Raw genomic sequence first — 23,703 nt, 5'->3', positions numbered from 1 at the left:
TATACTGCGATATTTTTGTTCACTAAAGAATTTGCCAACCAATCCTTTTATCGAACAGAGGAATTTGTGCGTGCTTACTAACAGAAGAACACGAACCGTCTCTATAAACTACATTGATCAAGTGAAGTTACAATACTCTTTGTGTACCATAAAGAATCAATTCTTGAAGTTGTCTTAAGTCAAACTTTTTAAACTTTGACCGAATTTATAGAAAACAACATCAAGAATTATGATATCAAACTAGTATCATTAGATATATTATAGAATATATTTTTATAATATGCTCATTTTATGTCACAGATGTTGTTATTCTTTTCCATAAAGTTAGTCAAACTTAAAAGGCACGGATTCTAGGAATTGGTTTATTTGAGGACAGAGGGAGTACAGTTTATACGTGCAATCAATTTAGAGATCTGTATAACTACTCTCTCCGTCCACAAAAGAATACAATTATGGGATTGGTCAAACTTCTAGGCCCTGTTCGCTTGTCTTATAATCCGTATTTTTCAGCTTTTTTTTTTCAGCCGGAACAGTATTTTTCTCTCACATCCGTGTTTCGGCTTGATTTTTCAGCGAAGCGAACGGGGCCCTAGTTTGACCAAGTTTATAGTAAATAGTATTAGCATTTATGTCTCTAAATAAAGTTATTATGAAAATACATTCTATAAACTAATCAACTATACTTATTTTGTATTATAAATATTTGTGCTTTTTTATATAGATCTAGTCAAACTTCAGACTGTATGACGCATTCTTGCGTGGATGGAGGGAGTATAATGGATCTCTGGGCCGAATTGTCCTACCGTGCTCGGCTCACCTACAGCTTCATCTCATCTGGCTATACACCGATGCAGCAGCAGTGACCATTCATCCGGACCAGACGGAATCAGCGGCCTGGATCAGCTGCGCGCAGACGAGGAACAGCGACGCCGGCACGCCGAGCAGCAGCATGGCCAGCAAGCCGGCGCCGAGCCCCGGGCGCGTGTTCACGAGGAGCACCTCGAGAAGGCCGACCGCGCTGCGCACGCCGGCCACGTAGCTCCCGTGGTGCCGCCGCTCCAGCTCCGTCCACTCAGTCGGCAGCGGGATGCCGGCGCCGGGGCCGGCATCGACGTCAGCGTCATAAGTGTCATTCTCCTCTGACGACGGCTTCGCCCGCGCCTCGCGGATGCGCCGCCGCAGCGTCGCCATGTCCTCGTCCACCAGCCGGCCGCCCTCGGAGGAGGACGAGCCGTTGTCGGCGCGCCGCCCGACGCCGAGGGGCACGGCCCTGTTCCCGCCGCCGCCGCCGGCAGCGCGACGTGGCAGCCGAATGGGAGGTGGCACCAAGAAACTGCTCTTGGGGTTGGAGATCAAGCGAGTAGGGGCTGAGCCACCAGTAGCTCGGCTTGCTGCTGCCGGCGCCATCGCCATTACCTGCTGCTGCTACCGCCGCCGCCGCCTGCACTTCACAGCTAGCCCTGCGACGTACGACGGTTACGAGATTGTGTGCCAAATGCGCGCTGCCACGTCCCACCGCCGTGCGCGGCGCGTGATATATATGGCGAGATGCCCGGGGCCGGGGACAGCCGGGACAGGGAGGGTAGTGTAACGTAGCGGGACTTGCGCGCGTGATTGGGCGAAGGGAAAACGTGGGGAGAATGGTTAGCTAGGCAGCACGGCAAAGGATCTGTCGACAGCCGTGTGCGGGGCCGCGTCCTTCACGTTCGTTTAGCCGGTTAGCCCGCCGTCCGTGTTCTCATGCGTGCTCACTGGTCACTGCCCGCCCGGCCGCCGGACGGGACGTGCACGGGCCTGCGTCGTTTTTTCGATTTTATAAACAAATATCTTCATTTTTCCTCGCTTTCAACGTGCCTTTATGGGCACTGCGCAAACCAGCAGGCATGAGAACGAGTCGACATCGGCAAGGTCTGTGTTTCACAGCCTCACAGGTCATCCCAGTTCCCATGTCTTTCGACTCGAGAAATGAGAACGCTCTGGGTCTTGGGTCTTGATTGCCTATTTGCTCCAAATGAAATTCAAAGGATGGCTATACTTGCAGACGCGTTTTGCATTGAATTTATGGTGACAACTGGCCAGAAGGGAAGGCATTTGGAGCAACTCGCTTTGAAGCAGCAAGCCAGGAAAAGGGCGTTTTTGCATTGAATTAATAGTTAACATCTCTTTTCTATCCAGAACGGGGGTAGCAACTCGCATTGAAGCAGAAAGCCAGGAAAAAGGCGATTCCCAGACAGACATTCATCGCCTGTTAACCATGGCTGAAAGTACTGTTGGTTGATTTGTTGTGAAAAAAAATACTATTCGTTAACTGAAAAAGTACGGCTTATAAGCCAAGCAAACAGGACGACCTGTTCGTTTCGACTGAATTGGCTTATAAGCCATGGCTAAAAGTACTGCTGGCTGATTTGGTGTGAGAGAAAAACAATGTTCAAGCCGTGAATTATAAGCCAGATACGAGCGAATAAGCCGAAACGAACATGCTGATACTCATCCCACACAAAACCATAAAGGATGAACTTTAGTTTATACTTACTCTTATTTTGCCCAATTGTATTCACAAGATATGACGCTACTGATGAAACTGCACAAAGTCCACGGATTGACAGCATGGGGCAGGCGCCCTTGGGTACATAGCAGGAGACTGGAAAGACAACAAATGGAATACAGATCCGTAGATAACCATGGAGGGCCAGCAATGTCAAAGGTATTGTTTGATTACTGCATAGCCGGTGATGATCACAACGCCCTCGTGATGCCTCATGCCTTAACAGCAACCAGATGATCTCTGGGCCCGGTTGCCACCCACCACATCCACGGTATCTGCCACATACCTTCAAGAACAAATCGATAAGATCCAAAAAGGGGGCGCAGAAAGAAATACAACCAAAAGAAACAAACGAATGGTGCTAGTCCTGAAACTATGGACTCGTTTAGATTGCGAAAAAATTTCAACCCGATGAATAGTAGCACTTTCGTCTTATTTGACAAATATTGTCCAATCGTGGACCAACTAGGCTCAAAAGATTCATCTCGTGATTTCGAACTAAACTGTGCAATTAGTTATTTTTTTTACCTACATTTAATATTCCATGTAAGCGGCTAAAAATTGATGTGATGGAGAGAGAGTGAAAAAACTTGGAATTTGGATGGCATCTAAACAAGGCCTATGCAAACATATCCCCCACGAAAAGAACCAGCACATGGTTGATGATTTGACATAGATAATACTGAAAAAGAGACCAACAGAAGTTGTCTATTTTCCCAACAGAAAGTTGTCTATTTTCAAAATGTTACTACTCTAGTCTTATTGCAGCAAATGATGCTAGTCCTGGTACGATGCAAACAAACCACCAAAAAGAGCATCAGCAAAAGGTGACTAATTTTGTTGATGACTAACAACTGGAGCAAAAGACCAACAGGACCAATTGATATTTCAAACATAACTACTCTTACTGCAGTGCTCCATTTTCTAGTATTTGGACTGATTAATGTCACATAAAACCAGTGCTGTCAAATGTCAATCAAACATGCAGAGAAAGGAGAATCAGTGTGCTTACAATTCTTCCTCTGGTTCATTCTTCAGAGCGTTCTTTACGATACACTGGAAGGCATCTTCCACGTTCGTTCCATCCTTAGCAGATGTCTCAAAGTACGGGATGTTCCCTTTAGAAGCACACCATGCCTTTGCCTTTTTCTCCGATACCTAAAATGAAAGCAGTTTACATTTCTAATCAGTACAATCTAGTTCAAGAGAAGAATTTACTCAGAGAGCAAATCATGTAGCGGTATTTACCACACGGCTGTTGCCACCATCTACATCAACTTTGTTACCCAACAAAACAAAAGGGAAATTATCAGGATCTGATGGGCTAGCCTGCAAAGGGAAACATCCAAAGTTAGACCCAAAAAAAAAATGATTGTTATGAGACAGAACTAATAAACCATTGGAAATATTTCACCTGAATTAGAAACTCTTCACGCCAGTTGTTCAGGTTATCAAATGATTTCATAGAATTAACATCATAGACTAGGACACAACAATCTGCTCCCCGGTAGAATGCAACGCCAAGACTCTGAAACCTTTCCTGACCTGCAGTGTCCCATATCTGCAAAGACATATTAAACACCATAAACCAGCAGATACAAGATGACTGGTAGAAAATTCATCTCTTCACATGAGATTAATCTGAATCTACATAGATTCCTTATGTAACCAATAGATTCGATGAAGATGGTCCTTTATTAAGAAGCAGACAAAACATAAGAAACCACTTCAAATAGTTAGACAGTTATGATATGTAGAGACTGTATGTAGAAGGTTTGAAATTATCTGAACAGTCATTTGTTAATTAACTGAAGAACAAGATTACGGGAAAGTATAAAGAAGGGTGACTAATATAGCTGCCAAATGCCCCTATGGCCTATGCTAATAGAAACAACATCATGCCAACATAAGCAGCGAAATCTGATTCACCAGTAAAGAATGAAAAATAATGCAGACGCCTAGAAGTTCTAAAGAGTACACCTTTGACTAGTAGTGTTTTTCTCATGGAATATTTAGGAGGCACATTTTCTAGCAGGAATACTTCACTACAATGTTGCCAACACGGTAAACCAATGGAGCAATAAAATTGATGAAACTGACTTATTGTCAACAGGAGCTAGATAATTCAAGTGCAAACAAACTGCCTAAACAAAACAGCATACTGAGTAGACTGAATCGGCAGCAACAAGCACGATGCTATGGCCTAACAAGCAAGCATTCAAGTGTTCAGCAGCAAACATCCTCTCCTGTACTTTTTAAACATCACAGCTGATCAGTTCGCAAACTAATTAATAAAGCACAAATCGGGGCTGGAGTTGACCTAAAGAAACCGAACTACTCGCATAGCACGACACAGCATGGCCAGGGGAACCAAACCAATCTTACCTGCAGAGTGAAGAGCCTGTCCTCGAACTGCACCTCCTTGGTGAGGAAATCCGCGCCAATCGTAGCCTTGTACTGGTTGCTGAACTTCTTGTTCACATATCTGAATTACATCACAGCTCAAAGAAAACACAGCCCAAACGGCCAAACTATCCAACCAGAATAAATGAATAATAATAATAAAAATCAACGAAACGAAATCAAGTCAGCTTGTCAAGAATCGATCTGAATCGCAGGATACTGGTTCATCAAGGACGTCTTCCCAACCCTAGATCACAGGAAACAGAGGTCAGACAAAAGCTAAAGCCCTCACAGGGGGGAAGGGGAGATCCGAAGCGCTCACCCGCTGTCGCCGAGGATGATGACCTTGAGCAGGGTGCGGCGGCGCGAGGCCATCGGGATCTAGGGCCCACCCGGGGCGGCGATCTCGCGTGCGGCGACTGGAAGGGGGAGGGAGAGAGGCCGAGAGGTAGACCTTGCCAGAGAGGGAGTCGGGGAGTTGGGGTTGGGCGTCGCGCGATGCGTTGCGTTTTGTGGTGGGCGCTGGAACGACACAGGGAAAGGAAGCAAGGGAGACCCGCGGAACGGGACGGCATGTGTGATGAGGTGGCGACCACACCGTGGGCCACAGCGGGAGCAAGCGCATCAGTTTTATTTGCGATTGTTTAATTTTTTAAAAAAAAATATATTTTTTTTTGAACTAATCAGCTTGATTGCTGCCTTTATTTTTTTTTTCCTTTTTGCTGTCGGCCTGCAACAACAGCCAAACAACAAAGCAGCCCAAAGCTGAATACAAATGCTGCATCCTCGGGTCCTTTCCACAATTCTAGCCTCCAAAATATATTTTGATTATAACTTATTTTTGTTGCTTTACTAAAGTAGGTTTTATGACTAATCTACATGTGATGTCTAGACTAAAACTTTAGAATTAATTTGATTGTAAAAATTGTAAGAATTTGAAGTTTATCTTGTTCAAATAATGGGAAATATAAAAAATGGAGGGAGCGTATAAAATTATAGATACTAGTTCATCAACACGTATTCTTGCATGGCTAATGATTTTATGAGACGAGTCTTAGAAATTATAAAAAAATTTAATAACCAAAATTATATATCTTTGTTCTCTCTAATTTGTACATATGCAATACCCATAGAAATATTTCTTATCATTGTCCGTCCGTATTATTACTTATAGTTATACAATACTTTATATCAGTGTTTTTAAGGCGTCGCCTAGGCATCCAGGCGCACCTAGCTCGACTTGGAAACAGTGGCGCCTTGCCCCCTAGGCGTCGCCTAGGCGCCGCCTAGGCGTCCAGGCGTACCAAGCACTCGTCTGGACGCCTAACCGCCTTTTAAACTATGCTTTATATGTTTCTTTTATTCATATATATCCATAGGTTTCTGTTCTGTACTGCACATTTAGTTGTAACCTTAACTTAAGTTAATTATGTGTTTAATGCGGTAGATATCATCATCGCTTATAAGTTCTAACATACATTTATACTAAAAGCTTACCTCCGGTGCTTACGTTGCTGTGGGATTCGCGAATGAGTTTTAGTGAATGGTGAGGTATGCTAATGTGGATAAATAAATATATGTTAACGGATCATATGATTTGTTGACGTAGATAACTTGCATGAATAGATATGTGCCATAAGTACATGAGCTAATGGACTGCTGATAAGATGGTTTGAATGTGGAGATATAATATTCTAGTGGGGTTTAAGATTATAAGATATATAAATATAAATATAGATATAGATATAGATTACAATGATAAGACATTATTCATTTATTACTTTAATCAATTTTTCTATGTTTACAATAACAAACATCATTTACAATATTTTTGAAGTGATTTGGGCTATTTTTTATAGTGTTAGATATAGATGTAGTTGTTTAGATGCAGATTTATGTTTTATTTTTATTATTAGAAATGTATAATTTAGATGCAAATTGAGATGTTGCTCTATTTCATTTTAATAATATCAGAGTTGAGTAATTTATTAGAGGTTACTTTAGATTATTTTTTATTATGGCATACATGGTTAGTTTAGATGATGATTAGAGGCTCTTTTTTTAACACTACATGTGAGTAATTTAGACATAGATTTAGGGTACTCTAGTTGAGAGTATCCATAATGGTCGAGGTTAGATATAAATTTAGATGTTATCTTAGAGTCTTTATAGAATCACATAGTTATTGTTATTGTCGATAACGGTAAAGCTTTACCAAAAAATTTGTAAAAACACGTATTGTGAGGATGATGTGGAGATTAGTATCTGGCCTATCAATCATGTGACTTCAGGCTATTATGGTGTTGGGGGTCTGGATAGAGATAGATAATTTGACCGGCCGGTGTAGCAATGATAGCAATCGAAAGCTTAAACTAAGGTGGTGTTTTGATGCAGGAACTAAAGTTTAAGAGATGTTATATCGGATGTTATATGAGGTGTCGTATGGGGTATTTGCATACTAATAAAAATAATAAATTACAAATTCCGTCAGTATTCCGCGAGACGAATTAATTAAGTATAATTAATCCATCATTAGCATATGTTTATTGTAGCACCATATTGTCAAATCATAGGCTAATTAGGCTTAAAAAATTCGTCTCGTAAATTAGCCTCAATCTGTGCATTTAGTTTCATAATTTGTCTATATTTAATACACATGCATGTGTTCAAACATCCAATGTAATAAGAGCTAAACTTTAGCAGCAGTAACCAAACACCCTCTGAGTGGACGCCCGTGGATGCTAACTGTCCACCTGGCATTCAACAATCTCTGGCAGCACAAGAAGCAAAAAGGCACATGGGACTAACAAGAAAGTTCCATACAGCTAATCTCTATCACCAGACGAATCAAGCCGCTACGTCTCACTAGAATATCCTGTGTTCTCCAAAACTGACTGAAAGTCTGCACTTTGAGCAAAAAATTTACTACCAATTTTATCTACTCCTACCACTAACCTGAATTCCTGATTGCCTGTATTGTGTACCCCTAAATAACGAACGTTAAACAAAAAGCCCAAGAACAAACTTTTAAGACAACCGCTGGCAAAAAAACTCAGCTCCATTGCGAGCGTGAAGCGTCACTCGTGGGCGCGTCCCGACCGCGTGCGGCGGGTCATGCCCTCGGCGGCGCCGATCTCGCCGGACCTCTGTCCTTCCCTCCCCGCGGCGCTGGACACGGCGGTCTGCGGCCGGCTAGTGGCGCCGTGCGCGCTGGCCGCCGCCTTGCTCGTGGCGGCGTCGTCGTCGCTGGAGCTGGACGACGACGGGTGCAGCCCGTACTCGCTCGTCGCCTCGCTCACGTAGCTTCTGCTCACGTTCTCAGTGAGGCGGAAGCCTCCGGTAGAGGAGGTCCCCGGCACGAACGCCATCCGCCTCATCCGCCGCAGCTGCTCGGCCGCGCCGTCGTCCACGACCTCGCTCTGCCCCGGCGCCACGCCGGCGTTCAGGGCCTCCACCGACATCTGCCCCTCCAGGAACCGCACGATCTGCTTTGTCCATGAATGAAAACAGCACGTGAACACTGATGTTAGCAAAGCTTCCTACAAAAAAATCTGCAGCGAATGAAATCGTGTCTCGCAGCTTGGCCGCGATCGGTCGGTCACCTGGCTCATCCGCGGGCGCAGGCCCGGCCCTGGAGGGGGGCGAGCGGGGCAGCCGCTCTAGGCCCCCTGGGACCAAGGGGCCTCTGATACTAGCACATGTAGTGATGTAGGTAGCAATATACATGTATATAGTATGTATTATTAGTTACTAGTATATATTTGTTGTAGCACCTAGGAAGCTAGCTACTACTCCCTCTGTCCCTAAATGTGTATCGCCACGATTTGCGTGCCAATAAGTTTAACTCGATTTATAAAAAATACGTGCAATATTTGTATCTCTAAATAAATTTATTAAAAAAACTAGATTCAAATATATATCCAATGATACTAATTATGTACTATAAATATTAATATTTTTTAATATACAATTAGTCAAATTGTTTCTCGGAAAACGAAAACGACAGACATTTATGAGCGGAGGGAGTAGTTATTAGTTATAATTCATTGTCAATTGGCCATTTGGGCCTGGCAAACGGCCCCTCAACGAGGAAGAAGACTGCAGGTATAAAGAGATTGTGCCTTTCCAATTGTATTAGTAATCGTTTCATTTCTCTCTTTAAAATTATAGCATCGTTTCTTTTCTTCCAATTGCAATTAGTTTATTCATACCAAATTTCGGCAGTGAGAAAATAAAGAGAAAACAAGTCGATGAATTGTTGCAGTCATAGAGAGTATCAAATGATAAATTCTTTAAAAGTCATATAAGCACATCAAGAAATCCATACGAATTAGATATAATTGCTATTAATGTAGATAATCAACCATGTAGAAGACATTGAAGAAAATTTTAAAGTAATTTAATATTATAATTTATTTGATATGAATATTGCATTTGATACTCTTTAACTGTTTATAGGTAATATTCCGTTTATACATGTGTTTAGTAATATTAATATATTATTTTGATGTTTATACTAAAGGGCCCTGAGATTTAGTTTTGCTCTAGGCCCTAAAAATCTCAGGACCGGCACTGCACGGGCGGGACCGGGCCGTAGTCCGCACGGCGGCGGCGGCGCAGGCGATGAGCCGGCGCATGTCGACGCCGTCGTAGTCGGTGCCCAGGCTCGGGTCGGTCAGCCCGTCCAGGTCGTCCTCTTCGAGAGCTCTTGTCAGCCTAGGCCTTGACTGCACCAAAAAATATCAGATATGCTATACATTAACCGATTGTTTTGGAAGTTCAAAACAACCGGATTCTGAGCCGTATGATTGGTGAGGCCAACGGCGCGGAGGCCGTCCAGGATGGCCGGGACGTCCGGGAGCGTCGCCCCGCAGATCTGCTAGTTCTGTCGCTGCGACATGGCCAACGCGTGACACAGGTCGACAAGCAGCCGGCACAGAACGCCTCACGGGTATACAGGAATCTTTGGTGCCGTCTCAGGCTCACGCACCAGCGTGGTAAAGGCCACAGCGGCTTCATCACCGTGCATGCACGCCGCCAGCCTATCACCTTCTCCGCTGCTCAGCATCCATGCGCCAAGTTGAACAGCTAGTACGCCTCGATGACGCTGGCCAGGTACAGCGTCTGCTCGCTCGTCGTCACGCCGTTGGGCAGCTTCAGCCGCATCATGAACCGCCCGAGACTGCTGGTTTCTCTTTATTAAAAGACAGTTTTTGGTCATCTGAGCTGTTTTGGTTAATGGTTGTTTGAACCTGAATTAGAAGACATTTTTTTTATCTGAGCTGTTTATTTAATGGTTGTTTGAACCTGAATTTCTATATTATTGTAATATTTAAACTGCTACTTTGTTTTTATATATTTATATATAGCTTTTTTTCGTTATTGTTTATGTATATATATGCTTTCCCATGTTGTCAATGTCATTGAGGCAGTCATTCTTTATGTTTTCTGTTTGTTTAATTTTTTACATATTGTCTTACTTACAGCTGTTCAATTTTGTAAAGTTAAGTTTGTATGTATAAAATCCTTATTTTTACTATAATTTTTGTGGCTCTGATCCCTATTAGGTGTACCATGCAGATATTGATTATGGAATCCCATGTGTTTTATTTGTATTTATGTTTTCATTTTTGCAAATAATCTTTGCTTTGCAGAATTTTTTTAACATTTTTCAGCAATTAATCCCTTAGATTATTTTTTTTGTTTTTTCTGTTTTTTTTTGGGACATCAGTTTTTTCCTGAATTATTTGTGGCTTTTTAGTTTCTGATTTGTTTATTTTTAATATGGTTGTTTCTTTTGTTTTGTAACAACCGTTTTTTGTTTTCATTTGCATTCGGTTGTTTTATGGGTTTCAAACATTTGGTTATTACGAAGCTTCAAAACAACCAATTTAGTGAATTGGCAGAATTCGTTGTTTTGTGCTTTTGTATCAACCGGTACCAAACAACAGAATAACCGAATGGTGAGTAGACAGACTCGAAAATATTCACCGGCAGAAAGAATGGCAGGATTAGTCACCTCGCTCTGCGTGTACATTCAGTCAAAATTTAGAACAATGAGTCAAAATTCAGGGTAACTCACCCAAGAAGCCAGAGTCTCGTCGTTGTCTGGCTCGGGTGGCAGGACAGGCGTCATCCCTGTTATCAGTTCCAGAAGCACGACTCCGAAGGAGTAGACGTCCGACCGGTCGGTTACTTTGCCGGTGGTGGCGTACTCCGGCGCCAAATATCTGAAAAACGAGCTCATCACTGACAATGCTTTCTAGTTCTACATTCATAAACTTCTTAGTCACTTGTTAACTCTATATGAATGTTGTGGAGCAACCAGTTTACCCGAAGGTTCCCATGACGCGCGTGGAGACGTGAGTGTCATCTGCGGGCTGGATCTTGGCCAACCCAAAGTCTGAAACCTGCACAACAAATGATCGTTTTCAGACAAAATGCATGCATGACCTCCAAAATTCACACACCGGCGAAGAATGAATCGATGTGATATGTGCTGAGATCACTTACCTTGGGCTCGAAATTGTAATCCAGAAGTATGTTTGCCGCCTTGATGTCACGGTGGATAATCTTAGGATCACCTGAAACCAACACGGCTCTCGATTAACACAACTAAACTACTAGTCTCAGAAGAAAAAGGAAAAAAAAAATCAGACAAAGCTGAGTGCTGGGACTCACAGTCCTCGTGCAAGTAGGCCAACCCCTTGGCCGACCCAAGCGCGATCTTCCACCTCTGCTGCCAATCCAGCGCCGGGCGACCCATCCCTGGAACAATGCAAAACCATGTCAGGCGAGCCGTCCCCGTGCAACCGGCGGCAGGCAGACAAAGCCTGCGGCCGCGAGCGAGCTATGCACGCATGGACACAAGGTAAAGTAAGCTGTCACGTTCACGTACCGTGCAGGTGGAGCTCTAGCGTCTTGTTGGGCACGTACTCGTAGACGAGCAGGCGCTGGTCGCCGTGGATGCAGTAGCCGACGAGGGAGACGAGGTGGCGGTGGTGCACGCGGCTGATGATCTCCACCTCGGCGCGGAACTCCCGGTCGCCCTGCCCGCTCCCGGGCCGCAGCCGCTTGATGGCCACCTCCTCGCCGCCGCCGGCGCCCTCCAGCGTGCCGCGGTACACGTGCCCGAACCCGCCCTGCCCGAGCAGGTTCGCGTCGGAGAACCCGCCCGTCGCAGCCACCAGCTCCGCGTACGACACCGTGCCGCCCGTGACCGGCGGAGGAGGAGGGGGCGGCGGGCGCAGGAGACCCGAGACCGAGAGCGCGCCGCTGCCGCTGCTGGTCTGCCACGACTGGCCGCCCACCATCTGCTGCGAGTACGACTGCGGCGTGGATTGTAGCTTCGCTGACGACGGCGGCTTTGATTGCTGGTGCGACGACGACACCGGCAGCCGGGGGCCGTAGACGTTGCCTGAGAGGATGTTAGAACAACAGCAGCAGATAGCTAAAAGCTGAAAAAATCGTTGACGATTGCAGTGTCACGAAACACCAACACGTGGAATTTTGACTTTTTTTTGTCACAGTCATCACTGGGGCGGTCATGATTTGTGACGACGACTTAACAGTCTAGTCGATCTAGAAGCAGAAATGCAACAAGAAAAGCAGTATGCAAGAATCAAACACATAAAGTGGCCAAATGACGCAGAGAACTCTAGATTGTATACACTTGTATGTATAGCCATTGCCGTTTCCGTCGACGAGTTCATCAACGATCGACTTTTACGCGGCAAGTTGCCATGGGTCACGCACTTGAAAAAGAAGCCTTGAATAGGCACATTGAGCAAGAGCACACGGTTTATCCTGAAAACCGGTCGGCCGGCCGTTCAGCTTCAACAGGACAACAACCAGCTCTCTGGTCAATGGTGTACGTGTCGCCATCGTCACCAACACCGGCAAAGGTTGTTCCTGTGACGCCGGCGGCGCACGAATGGCGAGTGCGCGTCGTGATGCGTCGTCCGAGCCGCCGGGCGCGGGCCCCGCTTGCGGGCACGCGATTTCTTACGTTGCTTGACGCGCGCGCGCACTCACGCACTCACGCGCGTGCACAAACCTAAAGCTTGCTAGCTACTGCGGTGGTGCGCGTGCACCGGCCAAGCCAGAGCGTGTCAAGCGTATGTATGGCGGTATGGGAGTGTTGGCATACGTACCGGACGGAGAGCTGCGGCGGCGTTGGCGGTGCTTCTTGAAGCAGCAGTAGATGAGGCCGGCTATGAGGCCGAGCACGACCACCGTTGCGACGGCCACGGAGACGCCGATCACAGTCCAATTTGAAGCTGATGGCGATGGTGGCGCCGGAGGTGTGAATGACGGCGAGGAAGGGTCATCATTTGGGGGCGACGGATTTACGCCAGGAGGAGGGGACGACGGAATTACGCCAGGAGGAGAAGGAGGGGCATGGGGGGATGGCGGAACAGGAGACGGCGAGGGCAGCCGTCTGGGCGGCGCTGGAGGATCTGGCCCGAGTGGAGATGGCGTCGCGGGTGGTGGCTCCGGTGCCCTTCGCCGGGATGGTGGTATGTTTGGGGCCGGGACACCTGGGGGAGATGGTGTCACTGGAGAAGGTGGTGACGGCCTTGGTGGCTCGGGCGACGCCGGGGAAGGCGGCGAAGGCAATGGTGGCGTTGGGATTGATGGAGATGGCGTCACTGGAGAAGGCTGCGACGGCACTGGTGGCACTGGCGTCACGGGAGAAGGCGGCGACGGCACTGGCGGTGGCACTGGCGTCACGGGAGAAGGCGGCGACGGCAATGGTGGTGGCACTGGCGTCACGGGAGAAGGCGGCGATGGCAATGGTTGCCCTGGCGTCACGGGAGAAGGCGGCGATGGCAATGGTGGTGCTGGTGTTGACGGTGATGGAGGAGTGGGTGCTGGTGGTAACGGCGCCATGGGAGGAGGAGGGGACGGCGTCGCTGGTGCCGGCACCGCAGGGGATGGCGGCAATGGCGTCAGTGGCGCAGGCGTCACTGGAGGCGACGGCGTGGGCGTTGGTGCAGGCGCCGGTGGCGGTGATGGCGACGGCACTGATGGCGCAGGTGGCATTGGAGGCGCCGGAGCGGGTGTTGATGGTGAAGGCGGCATGATCAGAGGGGACGGCGTGGGCGTTGTTGGTGGCGCGGGGATCACTGGCGGCGATGGTGGAGGGATTACTGGCGGCAACGGCGTCGGTGTTGATGGCGCAGGCAACGGCGGTGGCATCACCGGCGGGGGTGTCCCCGGTGGAGATGGGGGCGGTGCTGACGGCGTGGCCGGAGCCACCGGTGCAGGCGGAGAAGGTATTGGTGGCTGCGTTATAGGAGGAGAAGCCGGAGGTGGTGCAGCTGGTGTCGCCGGTGGCTGCGGTATAGGAGGAGACGCCGGTGGTGCAGCTGGTGTCGCCGGTGGCAGAGGTGGTGGCAGCGGTATTGGAGGAGACGCCGGTGGTGCAGCTGGTGTCGCCGGTGGCTGCGGCGTAGGAGGAGAGCCGCCGGCGGCGGAGCAGCAGGCCTCACTGGTGATTGCGGCGGAGCCGGCGGAGCAGATGGTGTGGGTTGCGGGGGTGGAGTAGGTGGCGCCGGCGGGTCAGCTGGTGGTGCCGGTGGCGGCTGCGTAGAAGGGGAAGACGGCGGCGGATCAGTTGGTGCCGCTGGCGCCAGCGGTGGAGGTGGAAGTGCCGGCGGAGCAGATGGAGTCGTCGGTGGCGGCTGCAGTGGAGGCGAGGGAAGCGGCGGGGCGGGTGGCGAAGAAGCCGGATGATCAGGCGGCGGGAACACCGGTGCCGGTGGGCCAGCAGGAGGAGGAGCCCCTGGAGGAAAAACAGCCGGCGGAGCAACCAGGGTCAGCGGCGGCGGAACTACTGGCGCCTGCAGTGGTGGTGGAGCGGCCGGTGGCACCGTGGGTGATGGAAGCGACGGGGCGGCTGCAGCGGACGTGGTCGACGGCTCTGGAGTGCTTGGAGAAGGAGGCGACCGGGCTGGGGCTGCAGGAGGAGTAGTAGACTAGATGGAGCCGAAGTATTGGACGGCGGGGCCGACATGGCGGCGTCTGCGCGGCCACTGCGCCCCGTCACGCGTCGCCGTGGGAGGGGCGGGCGTGTAGGCCCGTAGCGAGGAGATTCCGTTCGCTTTTACGCGTGCCGCCACTGTAGAACTTCCGAAATCCTAACAACCTTTTATTTCGTTTGGATTGGATTGTGGTTAATAAGTGAAAACATATCCAACAAATTTTGCAAGGCATTTTGACGAACAAAGAAAAATTCGGAACAAACCGCCGCCGCACGGCCATGCTCTGGCAAGCGTGTTGCACGCCTCCACGGACCGACGTGAAGAACTAAGCTGGACTGTGACGGACGTCGCAAGTCCGCAACCAGAGAGAAAAATCCGTAGCCCGTGCGCCTCGCCTCTTCCATGCCATACCGGCCCTATGGGAGCCCGACTACTGGACCGATCTGGCTCGCGCGATGTGCCGCAGTCCTAGCCCGCTGACGGCCCAAACGTTCATGGCAGCCCGTTCCAGATTATGCTATTTTTTTAGGAACGTTCCAGATTAGTATGCTTTTTGTTATACTAGCAAACATGCCCGTGCGTTGCAACGGGAGAAAAAAAAATCACAAAAATGTTACATATCCATTTATGTTTTATTATTTTCATAAAATTTAAAGTTTATAATTCATTTTGATGAGCACAAAATATATAATACGAATTAGTATTGCCAATAATATGATAATATCCTATTAAATCTATATCCAAAAATAATACTTTGATAGAAACATTTCACCCATTGTAAGGCACACCGTAATTTTAGATTTGATAATATCTATATGTAGGTAGAGTATAATATTGAGTTACAGCCCTTGTCGAGGATTGCACTGGTACTTATGTATAGCTTGTTCAAAATTTGCTCATTATTTGATTAAATGGATAATTGGTTTATTTGGGTTCTAACAAAAATAAGTTTTGTTCATAATCAAAACTATATCAACAACTTAGCGGTAGGAATATTTATTTAGTAATGAAAGATAAGTATATTTATTATTTGTTTTCTACAGAAGGACAAATAAAATGAAAAAAATCAAAAGGCATGGGCAAAAAAAAATTGGTCGCATATCTTTTTTGCATGCATGCCCATACCATCCCCATGCATATGTGAGTCCGTGACGATAATAACAGGCTACATGGTACATGTTCCTCAAGGAAAACAGGTATGGTGAAATAGTGAGTCCATCTTTGTAGGCAGACAAAAACTTTCCATGATTTAATATTCAGAGGTGAACTGAGTTGATAAAAAAAAATCTTCTTGATTTCTATTTTATCCTTTTCTATTTGTTATTGGTATTCGTGTTCAACTTACTCATGATCGGAGAGATCTATCGGGATTAGGATTTCTAACTAGGTTACCTAGGATATCTTTGGGGAGTTTTTTTGTTAGTCTTTTTTCTTGACCGGCGGCTTATTTTTATTTAGACAAATACGGCACTGCTGGCTGGCGTGGGATTTGGGGTTCTGGTTTTTTTTTTTCTTGTGCACGCTCTATTCGTTTTTCTTTATTAGCGTAGAGAAGTTTTTTGTTTGATTTTCTTTCGTTGCTTTACAGTATCTGATTAGGTTTCGTTTTTTTTATGGTCTTCTTTTTCCACATCCCATTGGTTCCGTCACTCCCGATTGGTTTTCAATCCGTCAATTTTTCCCATTTTCCAATTTCCAATATAAATATTAAAAAACATAGGAGTCTAGACTTCCATTTTCTGATCCAATATGTTTTGGAATCGGACTTCGTATTGCGCTAGATCAGAGCTATATTCTAACTTGTCTGAACAAATTCCAGAAGATGGGCTTCAGTTGGGTGCAACCATCTGATCCGATTTCGTGTTCACGATTGACGATATATTTCGCTTCAAAAGACAATGATAAGTTTATCTCCTAGCAAGCAGACTTGTTTAGTGTTACAAGTCCCGCTTGGTATGGCTCAAAACGCTCATAGGCTTTTGCTATAGTGCTCCGAGCTGAAGCTAGTGAAACCAAAAAATAATAAATCGGATTGAAACGATTGCTTTGCTAAAATGCATGGAGGAGTCGGAGCCGGCCGAAGCTTCACCAAAACCGGGATCTGGTTCATTGCCGCAACACTCGCGCCGTAGATATGGCAGACTCTGGCTGGTGTTTGGATGCTGACGAAGTTAAGGCATGCCGTAACCAAACCGCACCAGCCTAGTTCAAATTTGCTGCCACACCTCGCCAAATGTGCGGCGAGCGTTTTCAACGCCAAACTTCTGGCGCAGCCGCAGGTTGGGCACGACAGGCATAGGCGCCGTCCAAACAGGCCCGAAATGTCTAGCTACCAGATGCTGAAACATTAGTATGTGTGGCAAATTTTGATTAATTTGTTTCACACTTAGACAAGAGTTATATGCAACTAACTCGTCAACTCAGCTCGTGTTACGGTAGGCCAGTTGGGTTCCCGTTATATACACCTAAGGATGCAAATGGATATTTAATTGTGCTTAATTTATTTCTGAAGTAAAATTAATTATGTGCCGTGTCATCTTATTTTATTTTAGCAAGTTTTTGGTTGAGATCCAATAATACAAAACATATATGGTACTTCATCGGTTTTCAAATTATAAGACGTTTTGATATTTCAAGATACAAATTTTTTATTATGTATCTAGCTAGATATAATATATATTTAGATGTATAATAAAAGCTAGGGAATATAGAAAAGCCAAAGCGCTCTATGATTTAGAACGGAGATAGTAGAACTTATATATGTCTGTAAGGTCCTAATGACTAGAGGGGGGTGAATAGCCTATTAAAATTTCTACAACAACACTTAGCAAATCGGTTAGGTAAATATGAGGCGAAGCGAGTGTTGCGCTAGCCTACTAAAAATACAAGCTACCTACCACAATTCTAGTTTCTATAGTATCTATTCACACAATGGCCCTATTCGCTTGTCTTATAATCCGTACTTTTCAGCTTATTTTTGCAGCCGGAACAGTGTTTTTCTCTCACAACATATCAGCCGAAACAGTGTTTCGGTTTGTTTTTTTTCAGTGAAGCGAACGGGGCCAATGGCTATATCACTACACTAAGTTAGTGTGCTCTCAAAGGTTAACTAAAGAGCCACACTAACCAAACTAACAAGCTCTCATGACTAGCTACACTAAAGAGCTTGACAACTAGTTTGCGGTAATATAAAAAGAGAGAGCAAGATGGTTATACCGCCGAGTCAAGGAATGAACCAATCAATCACACAAATGAATATCAATGAAGATCAATCACCTCGAAATCAAATGATGACACAATGATTTTTAGCGAGGTTCACTTACTTGCTGACAAGCTAGTTCTCGTTGTGGCGATTCACTCACTTGGAGGTTCACGCGCTAATTGGTATCACACGTCAAGCCCTCAATAGGGTACCGCACAACCAACACAAGATGAGGATCACACAAGCCATGATCAATTTACTAGAGTACCTTTTGGCTCTCCGCTGGGGGAAGGTCAAGAACCCCTCACAATCACCATGATCAGAGCCGGAGACAATCACCAACCTCCGCTCGATGATTCTCGCTGCTCCAAGCCGTCTAGGTGGCGGCAACCACCAAGAGTAACAAGCGAATCCCGCAGCGAAACAAGAACACCAAGTGCCTCTAAATGCAAACACTCAAGCAATGCACTTGGATTCACTCATAATCTCACAAAGATGATGAATCTATGATGGAGATGAGTGGGAGAGCTTTGGCTAAGTTCACAAGGTTGCTATGTCAATGCAAATGACCAAAAGAGTGAGCTTGAGCCGGCCATGGGGCTAAAATAGAGAGCCCCCACGAATAGATCCGTTGGTTCCTCTGTTCACTGAAAATTCGGGGCGACCGGACACGTCGGTCAGAATGACAGGACGCACCCTGCCAGTGTCCGGTCAACGGATGGCCGCCACATCATCCCTCACTTAAAATGTTGTGCGCCGATCTCAATGGTTAAGTCACGACCGGACGCAGCACAGTGCCAAGACCGGACGCACCTCTACCGAGTCCGATCGTTTCCAGAGAGGTCCCGAGAGAGTCGAATGACGACCGGACGCGTCGGTTCGATCACGACTGGACGCAGATGGGGCAACGTTCGGTCGAGTCCAGAGAGCTTCCAGAGCTGCTCAACTACGACCGGACGTGTCCGATCGATCATGATCGGACGCAGCATCAGTGTCCGGTCCTTCTCCTCTTCTCTATGCCGCCACGTCAGCGGGACCGGACACACTCATCACGCGTCCGGTCACGAAGTGACCCAGCGTTCGGTCGAAGACCGACGCCAGCGTCTTCACTGCTTCCACTGACCGGACGCGCCGGTCCAGTTGAAGCCAGCGTTTGGTCAACTCTATGAAATCCTATCTTTTCTGTACAGGGCGCCGGTGGCACCGTCGGACTGTCCGCACTCTACGGGCAGATACTTCGCCGGTGAAGTTTCGAACCCTTGCTCCCAAGTTCTAAACACAATGTGTATCACCTTTGTGCATGTGTGTTAGCATATTTTCACAAACATTTTTAAGGGTGTTAGCACTCCACTAGATCCTAAATGCATATGCAATGAGTTAGAGCATCTAGTGGCACTTTCATAACCGTATTTCGATACGAGTTTCACCCCTCTTAATAGTACGGCTATCGAACATAAATGTGATCACACTCGCTAAGTGTCTTGATCATCGAAATAAAATGGCTTCTATCACTTATACCTTTGACTTGAGCCTTTTGTTTCTCTCTTTCTTCTTTTCAAGTCCAAGCACTTGATCATCACCATGGCATCATCATCATCATGTCATAATCTTCATTTGCTCCACCACTTGGAATGTGTCACCTATCTCATAATCACTTTGATAAACTAGGTTAGCACTTAGGGTTTTATTAATTCATCAAAACCAAACTAGAGCTTTCAATGTCTGTATACAACGTTATCATTGAACCTTCTTTCTTTCCCAGTGTAGTGACTGGAATTCATCTCCATCATTCATTAATGTTCCTTATTTTTTTCCTTTGATGCTGAAGCCCTATGTAGGAGCATATTGGAGTGGGTGTGCAACTTTGAATATTGTAGCTGATGTAGTGGTGTGTGTACCTACTCCCTCTGTCTCAAAATAACCGTCGCAGTTGATGTGCGTACCGCAAGTTTGACATGATTTGTAGGAAATACGTGCAACATTTATATTTCCAAATAAATTTATTAAAAAAACTAGATTCAAAGATCTTTTTAATGATATTAATTATGTACCATAAATATTAATATATTTTAATATATATTTAGTCAAAGTTGTTTATCGAAAAACGAAAATGACAGATATTTAGGCACATAGGAGCACTTTGAGAGTTGAGACTACATATACGGTCCACATTTTAGGTGCAAGTGTACAGCGGGGTTGGCACTATCTTCAGCTAGCTTGCACAGCAATGATCCTTTCATAGGAAGCACCGTCGCAAGTGATCATTGTTGCTAATGATGGGCGATCAACAACTTTCCAGAAAGGATACAGGATAAAGCTAGTAGATATACTACAACTCCGTTTCTTTTTTTCTATTAATAAAGTTTGTCAGCCGGAGTAGCAACAAGGAGCGCATAAACAACTTGCTAATGTACTAGCATTTTGGCTTGATATTCAGTGTCGTGTCTACTGCCACTTTTACTCGGGTCTCATTCCGAACCTCACCCCACCCCACCCCGCACCCCATCAAGAGAAGACTTATACGTTGTCTATTGTCAAAACATGTACTCCTTCTGCCCTAAAATACAAAGGTATTTATAACACCTTGTGTTTTTCTTTATGTTGCAACCCACTAAAAAATTATTTTTTAAAAATTTGTAAACAAACTAAAAAAATATTTTCTTGTTTACATGCGAAACCGTTTTTAAAATGTTTTTAGAGCTAGCATTAAAATTCATCATATTCATTTTTTTAGGGTTTGTGTGTTTTCCTAAATTTATGGTGTGTTTGGGAGGGTTCCTCTCCGTGAGCTTGTCCGGAGGAGCCGGAGCCGTTTTGGAGAAGCCACAATTCCTTTTCCCGCTAAAAAAGTGCTCAAAACGGCTCCTCCATCTAAACTGTTTGGCACGGCTCCTCCGGAGGAGCCAGAGCCGGGGAGGAGCCCTGCCAAATAGGCCCTTATTTGTGGCACCGAAACACCTCTTTCAAATTCCAAATCAAATCCCTCGAAACACTCCTCCCCTAGGGTCAACCACTACTTTCTCGCATACTTTCTTGTTTTGACATATTTGTTGTTTTGGGGTTTTTAGGCTTCTTTTTTTTTTTAAAAAAAAACACACCCCTTTTGTTTTAGAAAACCTCTCTTCAAAATCTTGTTTTATCCATATCTTGAAGTCTCTCTTCAAAATCCTATTTCTTTCTTATTTTGAAAATTCCTTTTTTAATCTTATTCATTCTTATTTGGAATGCCTACTTCAAAATCCTGCTTTACTTACTTTCAAATTTCTTTTTGTTCCGTTTTGTATAACTTTCTTTTCAAGTTTATCTTTTGAAAACTAGCTTGCCGGTTACCGCATACCATTCTGAGTATTCTGTTCTGAAACCTAAACCCCTTCTTAACCAACTCCCATCCCCATCTAAACACCCTAAAATCCTACCCCAGCTAAACCCCTCCTGGGTTAGAGCTTGTTGAGTCCTTTATGTAGTTAACCTTAACCCATACTATGTTGTGTTTTTAGGAACGAAGTTGTAGGAGTGTATGCAAGGATACATCAGATTGACATCGTAAAGCCCACAGAAGGGGAAGGCGCAAGGGTTCATACAAGAATAAAGATATAAAATGCACAATAGATCTGTCCTCATTCCAAAAATTTATGTTCCCATATTGTTCGGTTTTTTAAGTCCCGCTTTCTTTTTTTTTTGGTCCTCACCTCTTTGTAAACTTCTCTCTTGTCTTGGGTCATCTCCTCTCCCTAGTCACCGGATGCTATGCCTCTCCTTTAGTTCTCCCTAAGCTAGCGGCTATGCTCCTCCTCCATGTCGGTACCCCCTCTCCCATGCCATGCCCAAGCCCGTCCCTACTCAATCACACTGGTGTCTGCTCCCCTATGTCGACTTTTGTCTCGCTCCTCCTTAATCATGCCAGCAGTGGTGCAAACAGGAGAAAGCAACATGTGTTCACAATTCGCAAGCGCCGATGAGACAGTCACAATTCTCCCTAAGCTAGCGACTCTCGCGAGGTCCAATGACAACTTTTTCTCTCCCTTTATTTTCTCTCTTTTCCATATAAGATACAAGTTAAATTAGGTCTCATTTGGTAGCGGTTTGGATTTTGGTGCACTGTAGCAGCAAGTTATTTTTATATCTTCTTTCAAACTGAACTAGGAGCTGATAAAGCCACCATTTTTTCTGGGTTATTGGCTCCGGTTCCTTGCGTACTCTAAATCTCTAACAAGGAGTTAGAAGTAGCTTGGAGTCGTGCTAAAGAGGGTCTTAGAAGGTTAGAGTCTTTATAGAGAGTTAGCGTGGCAGTGTTGAGGATGCTCTTATGACAAAACTAGATGTATTCATATTTGTGATCACTAATCGGAGAAAATACTAATACTTTATTAGAGTAACATTAGATCCTAAGCCCTTGTTTAGTTCGCGAAATTTGGATTTTTGGGCTACTGTAGCACCTTCGTTTTTATTTGGCAAATAGTGTCCAAACATTGACTAATTAGGCTTAAAACATTCGTCTTGTAATTTTCCACCAAACTGTGCAATTAGTTTTTCTTTTCATCTACATTTAATGCTCCATGCACGGGCCGCAAACATTCGATGCGACAGGTACTGTAGCAACTTTTTGGATTTTGAAGTCCAACTAAACAAGGCCTAAGTTTGGGAACTCACACTGATTAGCTGGTATTGTACGGTGGTATTCATATGCACGGCCGCTGGTACATAAAGTGACCAGTGAACGTGAACCACCTCGACCTCTCCATCCCACACTGGCACAAGCGCAGCAGACACACACACATCTTCCTCAGCAGGCGCCTCTCACTCTCGGTCTCTCCCCTCCTCTCACGCCATGGCCCTGGACATGGACAGCGAGCCGTCCACTCCGACGACCCAGTCCTCCTACTTCTCGGGCTGCATGGCCTCCCCAGCGTGGCTGCCGCCGGGCGTGCGCCGGAGCCCCGCGCGCTTCCAGCTGCTCGGCCGCGGGGACGACGCCGCGGGCCGCGGCGGCGGCCGGCGCGCGTGGAGAGGGCTGCTCCGGCGGCTGGTGCGGGAGAGTAAGAGCATCTGCAGCAACGCCTGCAGGGCGCCCGTCGCGGCCACCTTCAAGTACGACGCCGACAGCTACGCCAAGAACTTCGACGACGGCCGCTGGCACCGGCCCTGCGGCGCCGCCGCCGCCGCCGCTGGTTGCCCCTCGCCGTCGCCGCTGTCGAGCCGGCGCCCGGTTGATCAGTCCACCGGAGAGAGCTAGCTAGCTTCTAGTTGTGCTAGTAGATTCTTTCTTATCTTTTCCCGCACTTGTTGTCTGGTTAGTTGAGCTGTAGCTGTTGATCTTGAAACGGTAGTTGCAACGCCGGTGTCGAGGATGACGGGTTCATCAGTCATCACCATGCCGTTGCTTCTTGGTTGCACAGAGGATTGGAGATGTCTCAAACAGAGTTCGTCTTGGAAAAACTCCTTCGTGTGAATCGTGCGTCCCACCCTCGCTCTCGATTTCGCTTGTGTTCATGACTTCTTGTGAATCGTGATGAACTGATGATCCGTGTTTTTTATCAAAAAAAATCAGCCCACTGTCCTAGGAAGGA

At 46.2% G+C, this 23,703-nt stretch overlaps 4 protein-coding genes across 4 annotated transcripts; 1 reads left to right on the top strand and 3 right to left on the bottom strand.

The window, feature by feature from the left end:
• Positions 1 to 251: 251 nt before the first annotated feature.
• LOC136512785 (uncharacterized) lies at positions 252 to 1,625 on the bottom strand. The gene has a single exon (XM_066506778.1). It carries the CDS (start codon positions 1,411 to 1,413, stop codon positions 868 to 870), a length of 546 nt encoding a protein of 181 aa, XP_066362875.1. The 5' UTR covers positions 1,414 to 1,625; the 3' UTR covers positions 252 to 867.
• Positions 1,626 to 2,478: 853 nt separating this feature from the next.
• On the bottom strand, positions 2,479 to 5,460 carry LOC136511668 (ras-related protein Rab7-like). Its single transcript, XM_066505711.1, has 7 exons — positions 5,271 to 5,460; positions 5,169 to 5,195; positions 4,931 to 5,030; positions 3,960 to 4,106; positions 3,794 to 3,874; positions 3,558 to 3,703; positions 2,479 to 2,831 (listed from the first exon to the last, which is right to left on the bottom strand). The coding sequence occupies exons 1-7, from the start codon at positions 5,321 to 5,323 to the stop codon at positions 2,765 to 2,767; spliced, it is 621 nt and encodes a 206-aa protein (XP_066361808.1). The 5' UTR covers positions 5,324 to 5,460; the 3' UTR covers positions 2,479 to 2,764.
• Positions 5,461 to 7,579: 2,119 nt separating this feature from the next.
• On the bottom strand, positions 7,580 to 14,295 carry LOC136512607 (proline-rich receptor-like protein kinase PERK2). Its single transcript, XM_066506565.1, has 7 exons — positions 13,102 to 14,295; positions 11,847 to 12,365; positions 11,630 to 11,716; positions 11,462 to 11,532; positions 11,282 to 11,358; positions 11,031 to 11,178; positions 7,580 to 8,433 (listed from the first exon to the last, which is right to left on the bottom strand). Exons 1-7 carry the CDS (start codon positions 14,147 to 14,149, stop codon positions 8,026 to 8,028), a joined length of 2,358 nt encoding a protein of 785 aa, XP_066362662.1. The 5' UTR covers positions 14,150 to 14,295; the 3' UTR covers positions 7,580 to 8,025.
• Positions 14,296 to 22,634: 8,339 nt separating this feature from the next.
• LOC136514329 (uncharacterized) lies at positions 22,635 to 23,604 on the top strand. Its single transcript, XM_066508313.1, has one exon. The coding sequence runs from the start codon at positions 22,965 to 22,967 to the stop codon at positions 23,367 to 23,369; it is 405 nt and encodes a 134-aa protein (XP_066364410.1). The 5' UTR covers positions 22,635 to 22,964; the 3' UTR covers positions 23,370 to 23,604.
• Positions 23,605 to 23,703: the final 99 nt, after the last annotated feature.

Source organism: Miscanthus floridulus, chromosome 16 (genome assembly GCF_019320115.1).
Source record: "Miscanthus floridulus cultivar M001 chromosome 16, ASM1932011v1, whole genome shotgun sequence".
Classification (NCBI taxonomy): domain Eukaryota; kingdom Viridiplantae; phylum Streptophyta; class Magnoliopsida; order Poales; family Poaceae; genus Miscanthus; species Miscanthus floridulus.
This window is presented reverse-complemented; position numbering and strand designations above follow the sequence as displayed.